The sequence below is a fragment of the Lampris incognitus genome, chromosome 4 (genome assembly GCF_029633865.1).
Source record: "Lampris incognitus isolate fLamInc1 chromosome 4, fLamInc1.hap2, whole genome shotgun sequence".
Taxonomy (NCBI): Eukaryota; Metazoa; Chordata; class Actinopteri; order Lampriformes; family Lampridae; genus Lampris; species Lampris incognitus.
Window position 1 is genome coordinate 23,204,052 of NC_079214.1, and position 25,724 is coordinate 23,229,775.

General features: G+C 43.0%; 1 protein-coding gene across 4 annotated transcripts in view; it reads right to left on the reverse strand.

Moving 5' to 3' along the window:
* The window catches only part of myo9aa (myosin IXAa), a 155,738-nt gene that overhangs the window by 123,505 nt on the left and 6,509 nt on the right, over positions 1–25,724 (reverse strand). For all 4 annotated transcript variants that reach the window (XM_056278203.1, XM_056278204.1, XM_056278202.1 and 1 more), the window contains exon 2: positions 2,853–3,823. In XM_056278203.1, the coding sequence (XP_056134178.1) occupies positions 2,853–3,737 (885 nt within the window). In that variant the 5' untranslated portion in view covers positions 3,738–3,823. The remainder of the gene's footprint in view (positions 1–2,852; positions 3,824–25,724) is intronic.

Sequence of the window (25,724 nt, forward strand, 5' to 3'; positions counted from 1 at the left end):
CTTTTTCTTCCGTGAACCAAGGTCTCCTGATATAATTCCACCCAGTAACATTAAGGGGCACAGAAAGGCATATGACAACAGGCTTACCTGGCCCAGATGGCTTTAAAGTTACAATATTGGAGATCATCTTTTTTGTTTAATTTTTTTGACATCTACATTGATTAGTGGTAACTGCAGCGGGGTTTTATCAACCAAACTCCTGGAGGGCAATTTGAAATGAACAGTTGCAAGTGTTATGACAACACCACAAACCACTGGGCACGGTGGCCCAGTGGTTAGTGCTGTCGCCTCACAGCAAGAAGGTCCTGGGTTCGTACCCTGGGGTGGTCCAACCTTGGGGGTCATCCAAGGTCGTCCTCTGTGTGGAGTTTGCATGTTCTCCTTATGTCTGTGTGGGTTTCCTCCGGGTGCTTCGGTTTCCCCCACCATCAAAAAGACATGCACGTCAGGGTTAATACTCCTGTCTGTGCCCCTGACTGAGGCATGGCAAGACGCACTGGAGTTGGTCCCCGGGTGCTGCACTATCAGCTGCCCACTGCTCCTAGCTACACAGCTAGGATGGGTTAAATGAGGAGAAAGAATTGCCCCACGGGAATTAATAAAAGTAGTTAAAAAAAACCACCCTCCCACCCTGCTCAACAAAAAACATGGAAGACCTTGGGTTTTAGCTTTTAATGTTAGTAAAAGTCTATTACAAACTTGTTGTGCCATATCTGGTTGCTAGCCACAACAGATGCAGCTCCTTCAAACTCACCACAACCTGCCTACTTCAACAATTTGCTGCTATGTTGAAGACGTAAAACGCTACGCACCATGTCATTTCTTCTAAGAAATTCCTGTCTTGACAGTGACCATTAAAATGAGCTATTACAAAAGCATTCATGATCCAGGTGGTCATGATTAGCCATTCTCCTAAATATACTGTGATAGAGTATCAAAAAGGACATCTGCTTGCAAGTGAATCTTCAGTATTGTTAATGAAATGCTGTACAGTATTACTACAAGTTTCATGTCCTCTGAAAATAACCACCTCCATCATCGCTGTTTCATGAAATTAATTAAAACTGGCCTCTATTTAGCATAATCGAACCCTAATTACAATGAAAATTGTGCATGAAAAGTGACTCCCCTGAAAGTCAAAAATAACTATTTGAAGTGAACCAAATGCAAATACAGGGAAATATTGTAAAGATGCCTTGAATACAACCACAAGCAATAGCCATAAAATTCCCATTAACAACAATATTTATGGACAGGAGAATTCAATTGTATACAGCAGTCCTGATCAATATCATCTCAAGCTGATGCTAGCAAACCTTTGGCTTTCACTAATGGCCACTTTCCTTTCTTAAAGCCAGAAGATGTCAAGGTTGTGGAAACAGACGACTTATGGCAGAGTAATTAAATTGAATTAGATGCTCCCCACAAAAAAGAAGGGGACATTACCACCAGAAAAGTCTACAAGGAAATGAAGATGAAGTGGTATGAGGTAATGCAGACAGCCGCTCCCCTCCTCCCTGTCTCTCAGCAGTAGCACCAAAGATCCAGTCTTGGCATCAATCACCAATGAGCAGATATGCAATCTCACTGTGCAAACAATTGGAGGGTGCTCCTCTGCATTAGAAAAACACTCAGGTTGGTTGGGTGTGTTGGGAGATCGACCCACTGTGCTTACACATTAACAGAGGACAGCTTATAAAGAGCATTCCTGATGAAGACTGCTTGCCGTATTGACGGCTGTAAGATACTGTGCACCGATAACAGATAAAAAGGCTGCCGTCACACTAGAGAGTTTTAAACATAGCTTTGAAGTTCACATTTTCATTTCAGCATGTTATCCAAGACTTTGGTACTTTACACCGATGACGAAACGATAAAATGAATTATTGAATATGGACTTATGTTCTGTTTATTTGATGGCCATTCCACAAATGCTGCTGCTCCCAGAAGACTGGCCTTGGACTCAGATAGTCATGGTTATGATAAAACACATAGTTTAAAATGGGGTTGTCTACTTGCGGTAAGTGAAGTACTACAATGACTTCCTCCTGGAGATAGAACGTCAGATTGTCATTGGTGCACTTCTCTGAACCCCCACCTCAACGAAAACTGAACAGCCTGTAGTCAGTTGTCCTTACCCTGAGCAGCATTTCCCTTGTAGAATATGACAACACTGACAGCAAACCTCAAGGCCACAGCACGCCTATAGTTCAAGTGTGTTATCAAATGTTATGGAATGCAAAGCCTCCGACTTGCTTTTGTTAAGGGCAAGTCTGACAACTTGTAGAATATGACTAGAATGTAAGCACAAGACAGTATCTAGAGTAAAAACTTTATTTTCCCAATTTCTGATTTGGTCTCACGGAGGGTTACCTTCTCCCCTGCCAATGGAAAAAATGTGAAACTGCTTATTTGCAAATGCAAAATAACTTTAAAAGAATGTGTTGCCTAGACTACTGATAGACTGCTGTGTGCTTGAATAAAAAAAAAGGCTCCTCTGCATACTGCATAATCCCGACACAGCTGGACACAGACTCTAATAAACCTCTGTATGGGGCAGGCAAAACTCCCGAGCCAGCCGCAGAAACAGCTGCAGCCAAGCAGTGTTGCATAACTAATGTTACGAGCCCGCCGCACACAGCAGCTCACACTATCACTACAACCCCTGTTGAAAACAGTAGCAGCAGTCTGTCCATTTATAGAGGCAAATGAGGCATTTATCAGTTTTCTATTGCACAAGAAACAAGGCATAGTGTTAAACTGTATACTTTATACATCAGGACCCTGGCATTATGCAAGTTCTTAAAAATATTGGGTTTTCGTGTAGCAGTATAAGTCTGTTTGTTGCTTACCTCCAGCACAGGCCCAGCCCCCAAGATGATCTGTTCAACTCCACTGGCAAACCCCTTCTGGCTCAGCGCAGTCAGGTGATGAATCAGAAAGTTTGTGCTCTGGGTTTTCCCAGAGCCACTTTCCCCCGATATAACAATGCACTGATTCGTCTGTCTCTGTAACATGGCATGGTATGCCACATCTGCCACCGCATAAATATGTGGCTCCAGCTCCCCCAACGTGTGGTTATCGTACATCTTGACATACTTGGGGTTGTAAATGGGCAGGAACTTGAAGGGGTTGATGACAATAAGAATGCTCCCCACATAGGTGTAGATTCTCTCCTGGCGAAAGCGTGAGCGCAAGTTGTCCAGCAGCGAGCGCTCATTGAGCTCCAGCAGACAGCACATGTCCGCGTGATCGCCCTGGGATTCGGGCTGTGGTAGCAGGCCGCGCTCCACCATGCGTCGTCGCTCCTCGGTGACCCGCAGCCACATCTGGAGGCTGCCACCATAGTGGATAGAACCATCAAGGTTCTTCTGTCTGAGGAGGAAGCGGTAGTCCTCCCCACCAGAAAGGGAGCGCTGCTCGAGGGCCACACGGGGCCACAGCATCATCCTCTGCACAGGGCAATCGTTGGGGTTGAGAATCCATTCCTCCCCACCGAACTCTTTCACCTCGGCCAGCACGTAGCATTTGGTGCGGTCCAAGCGGAGGCGTTCGATGACACGTTCGATGGCCTCAGCGGCTGTGGTGGTTTTGCGGGCACTGACGGGGCAGTAGATGGTGCCTTCGGCCAGGGCACCTGGGTAGATGCGTACAGTGAACTCAGAGTTCTCAAAGCGCTGTCGCCGGCCCAGGGTGCCCATGCCACCGATGCCACCACCGCCATCATGAGCACTCATGGCGGAGGAGAAGTTCCCATTAGCAGCACCTGACACTGGCACGTCCTTCACTAGGCAGGAGGCGCCACAGCTTCAAGACATCACCACTGTCAAAGAGAAGAACACAAACATAATGAGACCAAGAAACTGTCGATGTTACAGGCCTTTTTAATGATGAAATAACAATACTTCAAACAATTTCCTGCTGCTATGAAAAAACACAGATAACACAACTGAGCTTTCCGGCAATATCAGCAATGAACAATCACACTGAACCCCTTTCTAGCCAGAAAACAACTGCAATGACAGGGCACATGTACCTGCTTTTCAAATCTAAACAACACCAGGCATTTTAACACAGCACTCTGAAATCTGCTCAGATTATGACACAAAGACGCCATGTGTTTTTATGTAATGTACTAAAGGGCCAAATTATGCTGTTGGAGGCCGACAGGCATGATGAGGAAGGATAAAAGATAAGTCATCTGGATCTACAGGATTATCATTTTGACACACACACACACACACACACGATCATCCCAACGCCAAAACCAGCAGCTGCCATCCTCTTTACCGAGGACACAATCACGGCATTCACAAGTTCCCTCTTTAATACACACAGCAGAGAGCCATCGTGGGGTTAGTATTGGCCAAAAAGAGAGAAAGACTGAGAAGGGTATTATGACTGAGCTTCGGACAAAAACTCTCTGTGCTGCACAATGGTCCAAAACCCGGGAATGGCAGATAGGGGTTGCGTAGTAGGCTGTACTAAACTGAATAAACGGGTGAACGAAGGAACGTCATCTCCAAGCAGTCAGATTATCTTAATTTCAATCTCCATACACACCGTATAGATATGCAAGGCATACGCTGGCGCACTGAGCATTTTGGCCACTTATCTATGATTAAGTTTTGCATCGCCTAAGTCACAATTGTCTCAAACTGTAAATTTCCACAATTAATCCATTTCCTCTCCTTTATCGCATAGCTCCTCTTCAAGTGAGGTGAATTTAATTAGGAGATATCAATATGAAGGCATGTCTTGGTCGGTCTATTCAATGAAAAGAACAGGAATTTCCAATATTTCGTACTCATTGGAGACACACACACACACACACCTCTGAACTCTAACAATGCACAATACAGCACACCCATACCATACCACTGCTGAAATAAAAACATTAGTCAGGGAAGCCATACAATTTGCCTTTCCCCTCCCAAATATGTTTTTTTTCCATAATTAAAAACATGGTATGAAAAAGGACATGAATCCCACTTACTATGCTGCGCTCACAGGGAGTATAAATTTGCATGAACAATAACAGTGCTGTTCCGGGAAGTGTGTGGGCTTTAGTTTCCTCGCTTGAATTCTTGTTTTTGTCATTTTGTCTTTACAACAACACCGAATCCTGCCTGTTGCAAAATAATGCCACGGATTTCTCTTTCAAAATCCCTTTCGTAACGGATCAGCCACTGACCAGTGCAGGTACCTCTCTATCAAACACACTGGCCTAATGCCATTTTGTTATTCATCCTCCAATTCCAGTTGCTTGCACATTGAAAAAAAAAACACAGGTGGGAGGGCGTAGTATATAAAAAATAGGGAAACAGGAAAGGGAACAGGGTCTCATATAGTTTGTGCACAAAGTGGAGTGCAAAGATCTCCAGCTGGGAACTGATACAATGCTGCACCCCTGCCTGGTGATTTCCTGTAGTCCCATATTTAACCCTCCCTCCTGCTATGCCGCTGCCTGCACATCTATGTGTTGCCTCAGCCACTCTTGTATAAACACGTCGAATTCAAACATTTAACCAAGTAACTCTTCCCCCATCCAGATACAAACGTACACATTTAGAAGCGGAAAAACTCACGCTGCCTTTTCTTTTAGTCTGATAAAGGCTACACTGAGGATGGATTTCACAACCCCAAATATTTGTATTATTTATAACAACCCTTTATAAAACTGCCATGCCCACTCGTCCATTCCCTTTGGACGAATGAAGTTATGCGATATATCTTTAGTATGTGTCAAGTAATCCGTCATCGACATCTGAATTCTATCCATGGTATAGATTTGCATACACATGCTGTATGAAAATATTGTATGGAAGGGTGTGTGTGTGTGTGTGTGTGTGTGTGTGTGTGTGTGCATATGTCTTTGGAGAATTGAGCTGTGGACTGGTGTGTAGAACAGATGGTCAGACCGCTGCTTAAAGCAGTCTGACCAGGATAAAGGATAGGGGGAGATTTAAGGGTTTTGGTGGGGCTGGGCAGCAACAGGGACAAGCTAGTCGGTCGGCCGGCCAGCCATCTCTCTCCTTTTGCCATCAAATGGGCACAATCAACTAATGGAAGTCTCTTCTGGGAATATACCGGTGCTCCTGCCAATCTCATTACAGCTCCCTATTACAACCGTCTCCCCTGCTGCAAGACCACCATCTTTTGATGGATTTACACACAACTGCATAACCCCTCAGCCTGCAGGGGTTCACGGTGACATAGGGGGGCCAAGGTTTGGGGTGGGTAATGGGCTGGGGGTTGAGATTTGAGAAGGACTAGGCTTGTTCTAAGAAGATGGTGCTAGTTGTTATTGAAGCAGCTAGTGTAGCTAACAACATTCTTAAGGTACGGCACAGCTGCACAACATTGTGCAACTTCACACATGCATATTCAGCCATCACGGAAAATGAAAACGTTCTTATGGAGAAACAAAAATGGTCATATTATAATTTGACACTAATATTACAAATGTAACACGGAATGAAGTACACACTCCCCATACCAGGAATAGAGTATGACCATGTACAGGTAACGCCTTCATGCTAAACACACCAACTATCTTAACAGTGTAAAGAATAAATAAAGGAAAATCACAGTGCAGAATAATCTACAGCATTCAGAGAGATTAACAGAAAACGTTTGCTGCATATTGCTGCATGAGCAGTCATCACCCCAAAACAAGAAAAAAAGGCAAAAAATATTGAGGCTGAGACAGTAAGAGAGAAAAAAAAAGAAGAATGGAGAATGTTTGCAGCATGATGTCACCACACCTAAGGGGCTTCTCCATGTGTGTTAGTCTTTGTAGTCTGTGTGTGTGTGTGTGTGTGTGTGTGCGCATGCGTGCACTCTAACAGTGCATGCACTCCTACTTGAGAGTAAAGGTCTGATGGCAGAGATAAGTCCAAGGATTGTGCCCTGGAGGAAGTGACAAGGCGGACAGAGCTCAGCTGAAGGAAGACCCTCATGGCCTTTTTTCGTCTGCTCCCCCCCAAAAAGCACTGAACAAAAACAGATCCAATTACATCACCTGAATGCTCAGAGATTCCAAATCACAGTCAAGATATCTGACCTCAAACAACAGGGTTGAGGTGAGCATTCCCCAAGAGACCACAGCCATCTGATCTGAGCCTCACAGCACGCTGATCTGAAGTCAAATGTCTTTTGTAACTTAATGGCGTCGGCTGCTGAAGTTCTGCAATAATAGATTTACAACGTCACACCATTTGGTTGTTTGTAATGAGCCATTTTTCCGTATGGGTGCATATTGGGCCCCTGAACAATGATTGAAAGTCAGATGTTATCCTGGTTAACCAGGTTAAAATAAAGACTTCAGTCAATTTAATTCTGTCCTAAATTTCTGGATGGGCACAGTTCGTTAAATGATAAAACCCACTGAAACAATGACTGTATTTTTTCTTCTTCTCCCTTTTTCTCCCCAATTGTATCCGGCCAATTACCCCACTCTCCGAGCTGTCTCGGTCTCTGCTTCACCCCCTCTATTGATCAGGGGAGGGCTGCAGACTACCACATGCCTCCTCCGATACATGAGGAGTCGCCAGCCGCTTCTTTTCACTTGACAGTGAGGGGGTTTGTCAGGGGGACGTAGTGCATGGGAGGATCATGCTATTCCCCCCAGTTCCCCCTCCCCCCCGAAAAGACACCCCGACCAACCAGAGGAGGCGCTAGTGCAGCGACCAGGATACATACCCACATTCGGCTTCCCACCCGCAAACATGGCCAATTGTGTCTGTAGGGATGCCTGACCAGGTCGGAGGCAACACAGGGATTCGAACCGGCAAGCCCTGTGTTGGTAGGCAACGGAATAGACTGCTACGCTACCCAGATGCCTATAATGACTGGATTTGAAAATAAAAACAAAATTCGCATTTATTTTTCAAAGGTGATGGATTTAATAAAAGAAAAGCTACGGTATATCTTAATTGACAAGTCTTCAAAAGGTATCCAGGAACAGCCATATATATATATATATAACAACTGTCAAGACAACTTGTTGGCTAGAATGTATTGCATGTAATGGAGCCCAAAATAAAAAAGAAGCTGCACCACGCCTTGAAAGCCTGCTGAGTTGACACGTGTGCATTACTATTATTAATCCAACTGATCCAAGGCGGTGACACTCTGTATTCGATCTGTCCTTTGAGTTTTGCTAGAATAGTGTCACTTTAGAGGCGCCCTTTCAAAATAAAAAGAGATACCAGGGAGGGATTCAGCGGTGTGAGTCAGATGTTTGGAGAGTGGCTGCCATTGTCGGAGAAGAGTAAAGAATCAGGTTCAGTCAGCTTTCTAGGATGTGAAGTCACCTTTGAGAGTGGCTGTGTGTTTGATCACTGTCATCCAATCCAAGCAGGAGCACTGACAGCTCAGAAATCTGTCGAGGTGCTGTGTTATATGAGCTCTCTGGCCACAGGGGGTATGAACATGGATTTCATATTTGCTGCACAGGTTGGAACGGGGGTGTGAGATCTCCCCTTTTTTGCGGCGCCTTTTCGTATGACGTCGACGGCACCAGATCCCATACAGTCACAGATTCTGCTGCCATCTTATTGACTTAACACTAATAAGTACTTTTGAATTTTTACTCATTACTCCGAACACAGATTTTTACAGTATGATGTCTAGGTAAAAGAACAAGGGGATATTTTAATGCACATTTGAAATCTGTTATTAAGCTACTTTTAACTGATCTTAAAATTAGTTTGCAAAAGTGTTGTACAGTAAGAAAGTGTCAACATAATTTATGTGCTTATGAAAGTATTCCCTTGCATGTCTCAGATATATTGGATACACACATGCATCAGTCTCTGAGCAACAGAGACTGATGCATGTTTTTACAACTAGCAAGCTGAGTATTTTAACGCTCTTCTTTCTGCCCTACCGAATACAATAAATCTATAAATGTTAAAGTCTTTACTCTGTTTACCTGTTAGTGTTCGTATTGACTTTAACATTCTTTTAAGGCATTACATGGCCATGTGTACCAGACTACCTCTCAGAGATGGTTTTGGTTTATGAAGCGTGAAGGCCCCTCAGATCCTGTGGTTTTTCTTCTTTTAGCTGCTCTACAAAGCAGAACAAACATTTTGGTGCTGCTTTCGGCGATTACGGTCACACGTGCGTGAAATTTGTATTTGCTCATGCTGAACGTGGGCAGTGCAGGATGTGACGCACACGGATATCAGTTTGCTGGTCTGTAGTCCGTTTGAGTGGTCGTCAGTCGTGGTTGTCGGTCACACGTGAGTGGTTGTTGGTTTTGCGACGGGAATATGTACACTTACATCCAGAGAAAAAGAAATACATGTTTTCGCGTAATTTTCTCACTTGTACATGTTATCAGTTTCATAGATGAATACGGAGGAAGAACATTGGTGTACAAGTTATATTTGTAGACCGTGAAAGATGAATTGATGTTATTAATACATTTTCCATTTATTTACATCCAATGCCTGCCTCCCGACTCACTGCCAGCCAGGCAGCATCTCTCTAGTCGGGCAGTTTGTAGTTTTCACGGGCAATTTCGTACAATACCGGCTGGTTAGACATGGCAACAATCAAAGTCACCTCCATCCCGGTTATTAAAAGTATATCAACTTCTTTTATTTTGATGGCTAAAAATATACTACCTCAAATATAGCTGCCCCCCTCACCCCCCTTCTCTGATGATTGACAGACACAATTTCTCAAGTAACATTTTGCCAAATAAAATGATACATGGTGTCTTCACAAATGATTTATATCCTATGCACTGAAGCAGGACCTCAGCTTCTCATATTTTTAAGTCAGCCTACTTTAAAGAAATTACACATTAACTTCTTAAAATTACCTTTACCTCTGAAAGCAAAAGCGCTACACTTTAAAGTATTTATATATCCCTCGGGAGAACTACTTCGACAAAGATTCAACGTTGATCACAATAACTGTATACTCTGTAATGAAGAAACAGAGACCACAGATCACTTATTTTTATTTTGTCTTTACAGCAATACTTCTCGGTGTGACATATATGACTGGCTTGAACCAAGAATCTTTCCTCTTTCCCAGTTTAACAGAAACGACATCACATTTGGAATTATAACGGAGGATAAGAAACTTGAACTTTTGTTAAACACTTTATTTATTTTATTTATGATTTATTCATGAATGGAAATGCATTAAGACACAAACCTTATTGGTGGTCTTTAAAAGAGAACTAAAACTGTATTGCGGATCACTGAAATTTATGGAAAAGAAAATCACAAAGAAATGAATGAATATTATTGATTGATGCCTTACACTTATTAGAAGAGACCCCTCTTATCTTTTTTTTCCGTTTTTTTTTTTTGTTTACTTCTTATTTTGCTTAGGTTGTAATTATGTTTGCACTGTGTGCTCAGTTCTCCTGTACATGATGTATCATTTTGGGGAAAGAAAAAAAAAAACTACAGCCAAGTCAGTCAAGCGGGATCAACCACACACATACTTCTTATCTATTGGTTGAGGCAGCGGATTCGCCGGTCAAAGTTCACCAAAGTTGGAACTCCACACGAAGCGAAGACGAAAATTTCTTTCGCCACCGGAAGTGGATGTTTTATTCGCCCCTTCGCTCGCATAGAATGGAAGTGAACAGGATGCGAATATTTGCCAAATGTTAATTTCGCGCATGTGTGACTGCTCCGAGATCTGGAGCAGCCTTCCGGAGGTCGGAGAGGAGCTGAAAATATTTACCTTTTTAAACGTAATCTAAAAAACCATCTATTTAGTCTGGCTTTCATGTAGAGTTTTATAATTTATGGTTTTATTGTTTATACTTATTATTTTGTTCCATTTTGTTTTATTAACATTTTACTATTGATCATTATTAGTTATTCTATTCTATTTTATTTTATTAACATGTCACTGCTTTACTATAACCTTTATTTTGTGTAGTATTTCATATCCATCCATCTATCGTCCAAACCAATTATCCTGCTCTCAGGGTCGCAGGGATGCCGGAGCCTATCCCAGCAGTCATTATATAGTCATAGTATTTCATCATTTTATTTGATTGTTACTTTTCTTGCTTGTATTAACTTTTATTATCTTAACTACCCATCTCTTACTGGTCTTGTTCAATTAACGTTTTTGCTTCTTTTTTTTTTAACTTGTCTTGGTGTGCATTAGTCTCCACGTCCACTTTCAACATGCTATGTTTTGTCAGTCGCTTGTAAAGCACTTTGAATTTCATTTGACTTGTTTGAAAGGTGCTCTATAAATAAAGTTTGACTGATTGATGCATCTGTGAAACCAGGCAGGAACTGCTAAAAGCATTTACGAAAGTGCATTAGGGCTTCGTGGGCTTGGACAGCCAGACTCTGTCACGTAGAATATGTAATACACAGAAACCAATTTCCCTTTGCCTTCGACGGAGCTACGTCACCTACAAAACAGGCCCCAACCCCCTCACTATCACCAAGGAGAGGAAATTGCACTACAGACATAAAAACACATACAGTATAACAAACCATAAAATCCACTATGAAGCGAAGGGATGGGCACAAACTGAAGCGAAAGGAAACCCCCCAGCAGTTTGTATGGCATGTGCCTTGATTTGTCATGTCTGGCATACACATGTTCCAAAATAATGAGACAAGTGCCGGACCTGCAGCGCCTCATATGACGACGTCCGAGATCAATTCCATGGAAACGTCGCTTAAAAAGTCTCCCCCTCCACAGGGAACTAGATTTTTAAAAAAGGGGGGGGATGTTTTCAAAAGTTTCCAAAGGAATCATTTCTATAAAAGAGAGGGAGAGAGGAAACTGTGCATTATGGTTGAGACCGTGTCAGTGAGAAGTTGAAAAAGGGGGGAGGGAGAAAAAGAGAGAGAAAGCGAGGGAGAAGGAGAGTCCGTGACGGACAAGATAAGACAGACAGCGCAACACGTAGAGACACAAAGGTTGTGTTAAAGTGTATACAAAGAAAAAAAGACAAGGTTTCTGCTAAACAGTGAGCCTGGGTGAGGTTGTGACCCTCGTAAAACTGTGTGTGTGTGTGTGTGTGTGTGTGTGTGTGTGTGTGTGTGTGTGTATCTGGTTGAAGAGAAGAGGTGATAACCCCTATGGTAGCATACTGGGGGAAGAGAGAGTGAGGTCAATTGATTGATGCTGAAATGGACATTCCATGCAGGCACCCACTTGTTCATCTCTCACACACACACACACACACACACGCACACACACACGTTGACATTCTGTACAAAGTAAAATGTATTTCAACTCTACTGTATTCCTGTGCAGGGTTCCACGGGTCTAGTTTACACTTAGCTTGAGGGAAACCATCAAGTCTGTAGGCGGAGACCTTGACCTTCTCAGGCAAAGACTTGCACAACTTGCAGGCCTGTTAATCATGTAGCTAATCCACTGTATCTTAACACAATGCCAGTGAAAAGAGAGGGTCAAAGAGTCAACATTGTTACCTGGGCTGAGAACAGAGAAAAGGCTCCTGGATCATTATGAGGCCCCATTGTGCCTGTCCTGACTGTCGCTACTGGTGAAAACAATCTCCCACACCGGGTTCACACAGATCACAAACACTTTCCTGTACAGCGGATAGCATAGCACCAGATTATTAGGGTCACCGATTCACAACACTGTCCAACTTTGTCCAGCCTGTTTGGAACAGTGACTGTAAGATGAGCATACCAAGGAGTCAAACTGCTTCCTATACTCCATTCACTGTTAAATGACCTTGTCGAGCTCTATTTTGGGTGAATGGAAAAGGACATGTGCGGAACAGTGACGCTGCAAAAGTCAACCTCTGTAGAATTTCGGCTTTGGGATTGAGCAGAACAGCAACACAAACGCTTTATTCAAATCTGCGATTGTGTAGATGTGCCTCCTGTGTCTAGCGTTCTCCCAAACCGCTCGCTCGCTTGTAAATCATGATGGAAATGACTGGCAAGGAGACACAAACACCAGCGCATTAGCCACTGAGAAATGACTTCTCCGAGCCACTACGTCCAAGTGCAGCTTCGCGGTTTCAAATGCTATCTTTCTAACAGGATAACAATAGCTAAGGAGTGACAGATCAACATCAACACATGTGGTATGATTGACATATAACGCACTTTAATTAATAAAAACAGATTAGAGTTCACAGGCGTGGACTGACATTCAACAATGCAAGGTGGATATGGACCAGGAGCGACACCACACCTCCTTGGCTTTTATTGGGTGAGCACAAAAAACACAACAACTCTGAATTACCAGGCAATAGCCATAAATTAAGATGATATCAAATACAAACTATTACCTAGTTAAGCTAGATTTACCTGCTCCGATGAACAATGACGAGTGTGAGATGACACCACTTTGAGTTGGAGTGGAACACAGGCTCCTATTCAAGTGGAGCCTTAACAGACAGGCCACGCAGCTAATTTTCTCTCAGACAGCAACAGAAACACCGATGCAGGTGGGTAAGAGACCCGATTTGAAACAATAGTCCAACAAAAGGGCATGTCTTGAAATAACACTGAAGGAATTTTACTAGCTTACAATCAATTGCATTTCTTTTTCGCATGTATCAGGCAGAATTACTGTTCTGAAAACGTACTTTGTCTCTTGCTCCGTCCAAGAGTAATGACTATGATGGCAGCTGAAATAAATTGTATGTGTGTGAGTGAGTGAGAGAGAGAGAGAGAGAGAGAGAGAGAGAGAGAGAGAGAGAGAGAGAGAGAGAGAGAGAGAGAGAGACAGACAGAGAGACAGAGACAGAGAGACAGAGAGACAGAGAGACAGAGTGAGAGCGAGAGCGAGAGCGAGAGACTGACCTGAGAGAAAGAAAAAAGGGGAGTCAGAGAGAAATGAAAAGGATGTTGGTTTCCTGAAATCTGAGCTGTGGGAAAGCGAGAGTGAGAGCAGGACCAACATGACCGGGAAAGGAGAGTGAGAAATGGAGAGAGAGAAGGAGTACAAGATTCAAGCCTCTGCCCACAGTCAGCCAGCAGTCTGCCAGAGTCCACCATAGCCATGCATAGTGAGGGGATGACATCACTCCACCCAGTCTCCACTCGCTCTGCCGGCCTCTCTTCCACCTTCACATCCTCTTTGTCATCCCTTATTGATACAGTTCACCATATTACACGGCACCCCATTTATTCCACCATTTCTACTTCAGTTGCCCTCTCAGCGATTAAGGTTCGGTAGCCCTGTTCGCCTCTTTGGTGAGAATCGTTGTCTTCTGTGGTAGCTGGCCCAGGTGGCGCTATAAAGACCACCTCTAGAACTTCACCATACACCAAGATCAACTCAAATCAAAGTGACCACTGCCCCTGTCTTAAGTTTGATGAATGGTTGAACACTCAGTTGTTTCCCCCCTTTTCTACCTCATTAGAAAAGCAAAGCAGATCTGACGTGATGCAGAACAAAGTGCAAAAAAACAGCAAGGAAACCACCTAAATGACATGCCTTGTTCATGCAAGATGAATTTTACTGGCAGCTCTTGAATGCACTCGTCAAGAAACAATGTGTAGGTCTATTCCATTGCCTACCAACACGGGGATCGCCGGTTCGAATCCCCATGTTACCTCCAGCTTGGTTTGGTGTCCCTACAGACACAACTGGCCGTGCCTGCGGGTGGGAAGCCAGATGTAGGTGTGTGTCTTGGTCACCGCACTAGCACCTCCTCTGGTTAGTCAGGGCGCCTGTTCGGAGGGGAGGGAGAATGGTGTGATCCTCCCACACGCTACATCCCCCTGGCGAAACTCCTCAATGTCAGGTGAAAAGAAGCGGCTGGCGACTCCACATGTATCGGAGGAGGCATGTGGTAGTCGGCAGCCCTCCCCGGATCGGCAAATGGGGTGGAGCAGCGACCGGGACGGGTAACTGGCCAAATGCAATTGGGGAGAAAAATGGGAAAACACCCCCCCCACACACACACACAGACACAAAAAGGACATGTGTGCGGTGCAACTCATCACAGACAGATAATAAGACTGGAGAAGGTTTTTAATGCAACGGCAGCATGGCCATGCTGTGTTCTCTCTCCTATCACAACCTACATGTTATCAGAGTGTATAAACTCAGTGTTAGAGTTCAACAGCGAAGGGTTTCTATCGACCCATGCATCTAAACACTATCAACATAGGACAACAACACAGGACACTTGATTAGTCTTCCACTGAAGTCCCTGTAAGCGGCTCTGGGTGGGGGTGCCAGCTAAATTCCTTATTCAACGACCTGATAGCATGTAGCAGTGCACTCCAATTAAGGGCATTTAATAAGTGTCCAACAGGGAAAACAGCTACTCAAAGCAGAGAATAAGATGAGAAGAAACAAGGGGAAAAGAGAGAAAGCAAGGCTAAAAGAAATCATTGCATGTGTGTGCAATTCAGTCGTAAAAAAAATAAGGACACCATGTCGTAGATGTGACGCACAACTGTTGTGGCTTTGTTGTGAACAGAACAACACCCAGTCATTGTTTCACAATGGTAATTGAAAGTAGGTCTAGTACTGATGCACATTTTTAATTGAGTGGCTAATGTTACATGTTATTTGCACCACATCCTAACTGGATGCCTAACACTGACATTGTAACACAGAGGCTGTTGCAGGGGCTACACCGAGGAAAAGAAGGCTCATCTGAGTCAGGTTTTTAGCTAACCGGCAACCCAGAGAAAAGCCAGCGGACACATCCGAAACATCAAAACTTGGGTCAAAAGATTGAATTTTATTTGAAGCATGTTGAAGTTGAAAGTGCACGTTTCATTTGAACCTGTGGATGGTGTTTCTGTGGAATCACACCACCAATGAAACTGCATGGGCAATACCAAGTCGAAAAGAGAATACTGTAGAGGACGCAGACAAAAATATATGTCACCCATTTTCTTACCGATGAAGATTGTAATGTTAATAAACAAGAATAAAGAAAAAAATCTTTCATGTCTTACATCAGCGTATCAGCATATATATATATATATATATATATATATATATATATATATATATATATATATATATATAAAGAATTTATTTGACTCACTGGATTTTATATCCTGAGAGCAGGATAAGCGGTTCAGAAAATTGATATTTTTTTTGGGGGGGATTTTCCCCCTATTTCTCCCCAATTGTAACCGTCCAATTACCCAACTCTTCCGAGCTGTCCTGGTCACTGCTCCAACCCCTCTGCTGATCCAGGGAGGGCTGCAGACTACCACATGCCTCCTCTGATACATGTGGAGTCGCCAACCACTTCCTTTCACCTGACAGTGAGGAGTTTCTCCAGGAGGATGTAGCACGTGGGAGGATCACGCTATTCCCTCCAATTCCCCCTACTCCCTGAACAGGCGTCCCGACTGACCAGAGGAGGTGCTAGTGCAGCAACCAGGACACATACCCACATCAAGCTTCCCACCCAAGACACAGCCAACTGTGTCTGTAGGGACGCCCAACCAAGCCGGAGGTAACACGGGGATTCGAACCGGCAATCCCTGTGTTGGTAGGCAACAGAATAGACCGCCACACCACCCGGACGCCCAGTCAGTGTATACTTTCAATTGGACTAACTAAAAAACATTTTTGGAGGAGATACAACTCCTACCCCCACCCCAACCCCAAACGTATGCAAATGGTACAGCTCCAGCTTAACATAACACCAAGTTCAACCCAGTTCGTGAGTGAGTGAGTCAGAAGCCAGGTTCATGAGGTGCTTCAGATCAAAAAGAAACAAAAAAACAAAACAAAACACTGTTAGCCTACCAAGTACACCGGAGTCATGAGTCCAGGCCGGAACAGGTCCATTGAACAATCACTGTCCACACTGTAATTAAGAACAACTGAAGGCTTCTGAGCCCCGTCTGTGCACACAGCAGAAGATAATCATGGCTGGTTATTCTGAATGAAGTACGGGGTCTATGCTAACTCTCTGCACATTCCAGCCGCTAAACGCTGACAGGTGGCACAACTGCAGAACTGCCACAAAAATATGAGGCTGCCTCGCTGGGAACGTGAGGACCTTCTTTTTGAGGAGCATGGTGCCAGGTGTCATTTCTATATTAGGAGCCCGACTTTGCCATGAAGGAGTCGTTATTGTTTTTGCCTACAGAGGGCTGGGTGGACGAGCAGAGGAGGCTAAGGAGCAGAGCAGAGCAGAGGAAAGGAATGAAATTAACAATAGTATACCGCACAAATCTCAAAGACATGAGTCAACAATGTCAAACTTTCGTTTGAAAAAAAATCATCACTGAGATGAATGTATGACACTGGAAATGAATGTAGTATGCTACTGTATCGGGTGATACCTACAGTCTTTCTTACTTTTGTGACCATCATTTGTGCTATTGTTGCCTGCTTTTTTCCCCACTGTGCTCTGCATGATGCAGTGCTGTGGGAGGAAACTGGGATATATTCATATCATTTACTCACACAGGGGGGGCGGGGCGCTGTACATTGGTGGTGGAAATATAGGTGGCGCGGGGTTGGTTCTTGCAGGTGAGATGCAATGGGCAGTGTGGGCTCTGGCAAGTGAGATGTCTGCTCAACACAGAAAGCTAATGAGGCTTAAGTTAATTTACTGTTTGCTATAGTTTATTGTTGTTGTTTATTTATTGTTCGACATGCACCGGTTGGCGATTAAACGGCTGTGTCTTTTTGATCATTTATCTCCTCCATTATTTCTAGTTGATGACGCCCGTAAACAAATATTCAGGGTTTCACTATTTAACCAATATTGTCACACTGTGTCCATAATGTAGCACTCCCTCTTGTTTAATATTGCTCAAGTAATCTCACTTACAAGGAGATAAAAGTCTTACATTTGAATTAGTTACTTAGCAAGCTACTTTGTCCTCCGCATCGGGCAGTGCATTTCCACACTGTGATTTAAGCCAGACGGGTTAGACAGAGCTCTTCATTTTAGCTGAATGACCACACCAGTGCACCATGGGCTTCTATCGACGTGTGCTCCTTTTTCCTCTTTGCACTCCTTCAGCTTATAATTAGGATAACACCAACTCTTTTATTAGTGGTTATTTCTCATGTATTACAAGGATTCCTAGAAAATAACTTATTGTATCAAATACATCCAAAAGGTTTTTTATGTTAGCTTAAATGCATACTCAGGTTGACGCTAATAACTGATTTGTTAGATATATTTAAATAGACCATCAAAAATGTAGGTGAACGGGTGGCGCGGTGGTCTATTCCGTTGACACCAACACGGGGATCTTCGGTTTGAATCCTCGTGTTACCTCTGGCTTGGTTATGCGTCCCTGCGGGTGGGAAGACGGATGTGGGTATGTGTCCTGATCACTGCACTAGCGTCTGCTCTAGTCGGTCAGGGTGCCTGTTCATGGGGGAGGGGGAACTGGGGGGAATAGCGTGATCCTCCCACATGCTACATCACCCTGGTGAAACTCCTCACTGTCAGGTAAAAAGAAGCGACTGGCAACTCCACATGTATTGGAGCAAGCATGTGGTAGTCTGCAGCCCTCCCCGGATCGGCAGAGGGGGGGTGAAGCAGCGACTGGGATGGCTCGGAAGAGTGGGGTAACTGGCCAAGTACAATTAGGAGAAAAGGGGGGGGTAAGTAACAGCAGAGCATATGGGGGCAAGCTTTAATGCAACATTTACATCCTGTGAATTTTGGAGTTTGTTCAGATTTTTATGTGAAGGAAACCATCATTAGAAAATAAATCAGTGTTTGTTGGGATGTTCTACTAAAAACAACGTATGAGTGATTACATGTACTGAGCTCTTCCATCAGGGTTCATATAGCCCAACACATTACTTCATGTTATGCCACGGAGCTCTGAATCAGAGAGTGACTGTAAATAATTGCTCATAGGGGGCTTATATGGAAAAGAGAACTGGAGACGGTGACTGTAAACAGGACCACACCTATGTGGTCACCATGGAGAACTCTACTTCCTGTGTCCACTCCCAGGACAATGACACAAGCACTGGGTGAAACAGGAAGTGTGGCTCAGGAGGCTTGCCATCATGGCATTGTGGCTCCCTTTCTCTTCTGCTCTCAACAAAAGAGGACAAAGTCCCCAAGGCCAATGTAGAGCTTCTAACGTCAAGCGTATTGCTTCACAAAAATAAACAGAGAACCTGTTTTCTCAATTCTTGATCAGGCAGATTGCACCAACTGTGACCAGTGAGATTTATAGAAACAAATTCAGTTTGATTGTGAAAGAGACAACAACCTTGTCGAAGAAAATATTGCAACCTGCTCACAGAAAAAATTTAATCAACTCCGAAACTTCCAAAGACACAAGCAGCCCTTCTAGACCAGAACAGACAGACTAGTAGAAGGTTCAAGAGTCTGTCTAAATATGAACTCAAGCTGGGTTTAATGTCCACGTTCCAACCATATTGGAACAGACAGCCATGTTGGCTGATCTACAAACACCTGCCTCCTAACGCTGAATGACTCCTTTATGTCCAGCTCAGTTTCTTAATGGTTGATCCCCTTACTACACTGCTCTCTCTCTCTCTCTCTCTCTCTCTCGTAACTCTCCTGTTGACTTCCCTTTCTCTTCATTCTACTGAGGCGTTTCACCTGTCATTTGCTCTCCGGAGATTCCCAAAATGCCTATGGATAGTGATACTCTATTGATACTTCTTTTCTACAGGGAAAACATATCAGAGGTCTTCTCATTTCCCAACCTGGGCAGTTCACTTCACTTCATCTTTCATAATTGTCAAAGGGAAAACTTGTAGATGGAGACCTATACTACCTGGTGATGTCAAAGTAAACCCAAGATGCACAGAGGGTAACTCAGTAATAGCAGGAGCGGGCTGCCATGAAACTAAATACGTGTTAGCAAATGCTATAATCGTGTCGCTGTTACCAGTGGTGGCCGTTTCTGCTAGGAAACAACACATGGCCTGAGCACATAACAAAGCAGCAACACGGTCTGAGATGATGTAAACCAAAAATAGAGCAACCTCATCAAACTGAAGTAGCACTAAGGGTAAACCTGTTTCTGAGAGCACCGACTTCCATTTTCTATTCATTATAACTTGTTAAATACAGGGTTCCCACACATTTTCACACAGACAAAATTTCAAAACTCTTCCATGATTTTTCAAGGACCCATAATGTATAATTTCTACAACCATTCACAACCTTTGAGCACATGAACATAAGTGTACTTAAGTTAATTATTGTATGAAAATTAAACAGCAACCTTTTTCATTCTCTAATTGTCAGTTATTTTCATATTCACTTCAAATACTCCAAACTAAATGCACTGTCATTACTTTGCCCTTTATGACAAGAAATAGCTTTACAGGCACTTAGGATAAAGTCTGGCATCAGCTTTCAAGCAATCAGGGGAAAATTGAACTGACTTGCTAATACACAATTAAAATTGTATGATCAATTCAAATAAGGGCTCATACATGCTATAGAGTATTTCGACTATTTACTTGTAGTAGCAGGGCTTTCCTCTGAAGCTATCATGAACTGTTTGGCACAACAAGGCTGTGCACACTGCATGCACAAATTTTTAAAAGAGAAAAATGTTGCGCTCCACAATGTATTCTTAAACAATTACAGACATGCCCTTCACGGCAAGCACAAGAAAACAAAGCAGTATGAGGCTACATTCAAGCAAACAACTAACATTCAATTTTCATGGTTTGTGTTTAAGTTTGAACTCAACATCCAATGTCCTTGTCTAAATCTACAGGCTTGCTCTGTTTTTTGCTGTGCACCACAGGCTATTTGACTTAATCAATGTCATATTTCGTGTCACTTCTGCCTTCTCTGTAAATTCATCAGCAGACTGCTCAAGATGTTGAATGTTTGATTAGAGTCATTATCTTTTTTACTTCAGTTCTTGAAGTTTATCTAATAAGCTCTTCCTTTTATCGGTTTTTGATTTGCTTTCTTTTTCTTTCCTCTTGTCAAGGTATGCCACATACCTTTGTCCAGCACTAAAAGCAGACATCCGAAGCTCCTTGGTGATGGTGACTTTCTGAAGGTCAACAGCTATCCCGATGTTATCAACAATGACCCGCTGTGCAACTATTGAATTTTCCTTCAGCTTCTCCACCATGACTTGCTTATTCACTTAAAACCCTCGCTCCACACTGGCTTGTGCATGGGACATGATCAATAGAATTTGGATCACATCCTAAAGACTTCTCTGCCCAGACTGTGCAGTAATGGTCTTGTGGAGCAGCACATCAAAACGGTCAGACTTGGGTTCAAAATGAGCAAAAGAAGAAGATGCAACAAACATCGAGGAATTTCCTGAATTCTTGTAAGACTTGGTCACAAATTGATGCACCCACTTGGCTTACAGTAACCAGTGTATGAAGGACTCCTTCCATCTTCTCCATACACAGGTCTTTCTTGGAAACCATCAGCCTGGGAGAAAGACACTGCGTATTTCTTACCAGCAGGTGGTTAAGGCAATGCCTTAAACAGGAGTTTAGCTAGGAGAGTTGTAAGAAAGGCATTGGTCTCCATTCTTATTTCTAGCACCTGCCTCTCTGTGATTTTGTTTGTGCCTCTGAGCTGTCTGATGGATATTTCTGCCACAAATCCAACATCAATTTTGCCAGCATCCTTGTGGAGGGAACAATCGCCAGTGTTGATCAGGAGAAGTTTCTGCATGTTGGTTGCTTGTTTCAGGAACTTGACCTTCATAAACAGCTCCATAAGCCTTTACAACCAAGACAAAACAAAGATAAGCTTAATCCTTGTGCAACACTCAATTTTCTGCTACACCTGTTAACCTTCGAGGACAAAAAAGTCCCTGTCATAAACTGCCTCAAATCATTATATATTAATATTCAATTCAATTTTCACTAACTTAGATATTTTAGCCAACTTCAGTTGGGATCATAACTACAAGATATTAGTTCACTTTCATAATTTTAACCTTTTATATACCCTCTTTAAGTTATACCATTCAAAAAAAAAAAAGAAGAAATGTTTAACTATAAATAAAGGTTATCGATCCTGCCAATTTTTCCCCCAACACATACCAACACCCCACTCTATCACTCATATACACACATGCACATGATATTTCAATTCCATATATCCAGAATTCACTTTCACATTTTTCACACTGACTATTACAGTTAGAAGGCTTACCTATGAACTTGAACATTTCATCAGTCATGAAGGGAAGCATGGGTTTGTCCGTTTGGTTGGCAGTCAAGAATGGAGTAACTTGCTTTGCAATGCTTTCATATACTGCTACCCACACAGGGAAAAGTGGATCAGAAGTGCTTTTCTTCACTTCTTGATATAATTTGCATTTAGCCTCTGGGAAATCTCCTTGAGCAACTGCTTCAACATATGTCTGCATGTTTGCACATGTGGCCACCTGAGAAGTGCTCTGTTGCAGACATTGACGTTCTCAATCCAATGATGCTGACAAAACTTCCAACATGAAGGCTTCACTGCCTGTGGCCTTGGTGTAATCCTCTCTATGGGCAGGACTGTCTTTGAAAAGCCAATACATGCTTGACAGAGTATGGTCTATCTCCCAGCCACTTGGCTTTGCATCCATCCCGGAAAGCATTATGCAGTATGTGATCCACATGATCCAATATTGAGCAGAGATTTGTTCACATCACTGGGAACTTCTTTCTGTAGCATGTCAAAGGCGCGCGGGGGGTAGCGGGATCCTCCTGTGCACTACGTCCCCCTGGTGAAACGCTTCACTGTCAGGTGAAAAGAAGCAGCTGGCGACTCCACATGTATCGGAGCAGTCATGTGGTAGTCTGCAGCCCTCCCCGGATTGGCAGAGGAGGTGGAGCAGCAACTGGGACAGCTCGAGTAATTAGCTAGATACAATTGGGGAGAAGGGGGGGGGATCCAAAAAAAAAATTGAAGTGCTTTCCTTTGTAGCTGTAGCACCCACCACACTCTGGTCAGAGGCAGACCCTGGTCCCCTTGCTGGCTTTGCCGTGCTTTTCGTCGAGTTGAAAAATTTCTGGATTGGTGGCCTATCTCGCAGTCTTCTCATTTTGGATGTGCTTTATTCCCTTAGCATGACTTGTGGGGGCTTCCTCCACTATATTGCTAATATTGAAGCTGTTTCAGCAAAGCTTTCATCTTTTTCAGCTTCAAACCAAAGTTTAAATCGGTCATTAGAGAGCCATGAAATATTAAATGTACACTTGCCCAACATGTCACGGATTCAAACTGGTTAGGTATCCATTTCATCTAGGTGGCATTAATGGAGGGAGAGATGGATGGCGGGAGGGTTACTACTGGACAGTGAGGTGAAATTGAAGGAGCATAACATAGTCATGCATTGACGCATGTTACGTTATGCTAACAGCTACAGAATTCATATTTGGACATCAAAACGTTACGTGGAAGATTATTCATGGAAGATTACTGTAACATAGCCTAATTAATTCCACTACAGATGACAAAATTACATTTCATGATATTACCAAAACTTTAGATGATTTTACTTCATTTCAAGACTTTTCCAGGCCTGGAAAATTAGATTTTAAAATTCCATCACTTTTCCAGGTTTTCCATGACCACGGGAACCCTGCACTTGGACCATAGAATCGGTGGATTTTACAGAACCAAGTTTTTCATGATTGTTTTAAATTTTAAATCCTATTTTTAGAAAATGTATTGAGCACATGCAACAAAAATATTCAAACAGTAGAGCGAGAGACTTAAACCTGTTTGAATTTTCACCATTGTACAAGCTGGTTGACCCCATCACCACTGAACGTACACCCTAAAACCAAATAGTTTAGTTGAAATACTCTTGAGATATATACACAAAGCAACCTTTCAATATACCGACTTGGACATGAAGTGAGCACACATTATAGTGCCCTGAAGATAACATATGCTTAAAATGGTTATCCCATGACAGAGTCAACTACCGCAGAACATTCAAGTTTGGGATCGTTCAATAAACCACAATGGTCAGACTCAAGGCAGCTGGGTGAGTCTTTGGAGCACAGAGGAGAGATCAAAGACAAGACGGGATGAGGAGACAGTCAGAAACTAGGAGGTATCAGTGACCCGGATTACACACACTCCATTTCCCCCTCAGAATACTAAACTACTGGGCCAAAAGGCTCCACTAAGCGGTCCCTGGCCCGAGGGCAATGCAGCACTGAGGTGCAGCCAGGACACCAGCAGGCTCCTTCCAGACATGCTTTGTGCTGGCAAAAATGCTTTGTGCGACAAAGGACAACAAGGTACTGTACGGACATTTGCATGGGCTAGGTCGAAAAGATCAATAAAACATGCTCAAAAACAAAAACTCTTATACAAATCATAGCGATTGAGAGCTGCTAAATCTTACAGTGATGAACACAGATCTGCTGCAAGTAATATGCACCAACAGTTCAACACAGTCTGCACATTTAGGATACCCGTGACCTGCTCCAGTATATCAATCATACCACAAAAAAAAAGTAGAAAAGTTTTAGACCTGAGGGGACGTAGAGCAAATCGTCGTCTTCATGGCCGATTAACTGTGTCAAGCTTGATCAAATTAGCTGCTAGACGATCCTTTTGTGAAGCACTGTATAATGAAAGGGAGGGAAGATTTCTTCCTCGAGGGCACCGAACACCTTGGATAAGTGTGATGAGAGCAAGGGGAAAAAACAAAGTAGACAAGCTTTATAGGGCAAAATTTATTCTCAAGTGTAAATAGGTTCTCAAAAAAATAAACACCCATGAATGGAGAAATATTATCAAAGAAAAGTGAATGCGCAGTAACGTCAAGGAGGCACACTTGAACAAAAAGCTGAAAAATAGCATGATTTGTGATTACAAGTGCTGCCCATATTCAGTCGAACACAATTATATCAAGTCAATACAACATTACGCAAACCCCGCATACAAAATCAAGTGTTTTGTATGCCTCTTCCAGTACGTAAGATCTCATTGTCGTTTCTATCCAACATCTCTGTGATGTGATATAATGCAGAAAACAGTGCCATTCTCCCTGAGTTGTTTGTCCATTTTAAGGGCTATCCATGAAATCCTGTCCTAAACAACAGGAAATCTGGTTTTGACAGCTTTAGAGAAATCTGTGACACGACCATCTTAAAAAAACAAGTGCAATGTGATAGCAGAGAATATGAGAAAGATGCATCAGAGTTATTGACTGATGCCTTCTGATTCTGGGTGTGATTTCTTTTAATTTATTTATTTATTTGTGATTGCAACTTCAAAAGGAATATCAAAGATTATTATGCAGAACCTGTTCTGACTATTAAACACTTGCATTGCACATTAGGAAACGAGCCATAGCATTCAGGCATCGTAAAAGCAGAAATTAAATTACAAACCAATACGATTTAATGTAAACACCAATGTTGGCCTTTAGGAACTTTTGAGAAAAAAAGGGTCATCACAACCAATGTTATGAACATCTGCTTGACGCATTAGGAAAAAGCATGACCTGTAATTACAGAGTAGTTTTTCGAAAGCTCTCTCCAGCTCCTCTGAGGATGGGGGCCGACTGCTGTCTGTCTGCCTTAAGGAGACCGCAAGCTTTTGAAATCTGAGCCTAGTGGTGCAGCCAGAGCCACGGTGGATGGAGAGATAGCAAAGGCTACAGTGGTGACGATCAGGCAAGTTTGGCGACGGGGTTTGCTGAGATAACTGGAGATGTTAGCAAGACGCTGCAGAGAAATCTGCACATCTTTGAAGTAAGGTACAGGGTTATTGCCTGATGCTATACCCCCACTTGCGAGGTTATAAATATGTGGTGAGACCATGATTTAGTCTATAATGT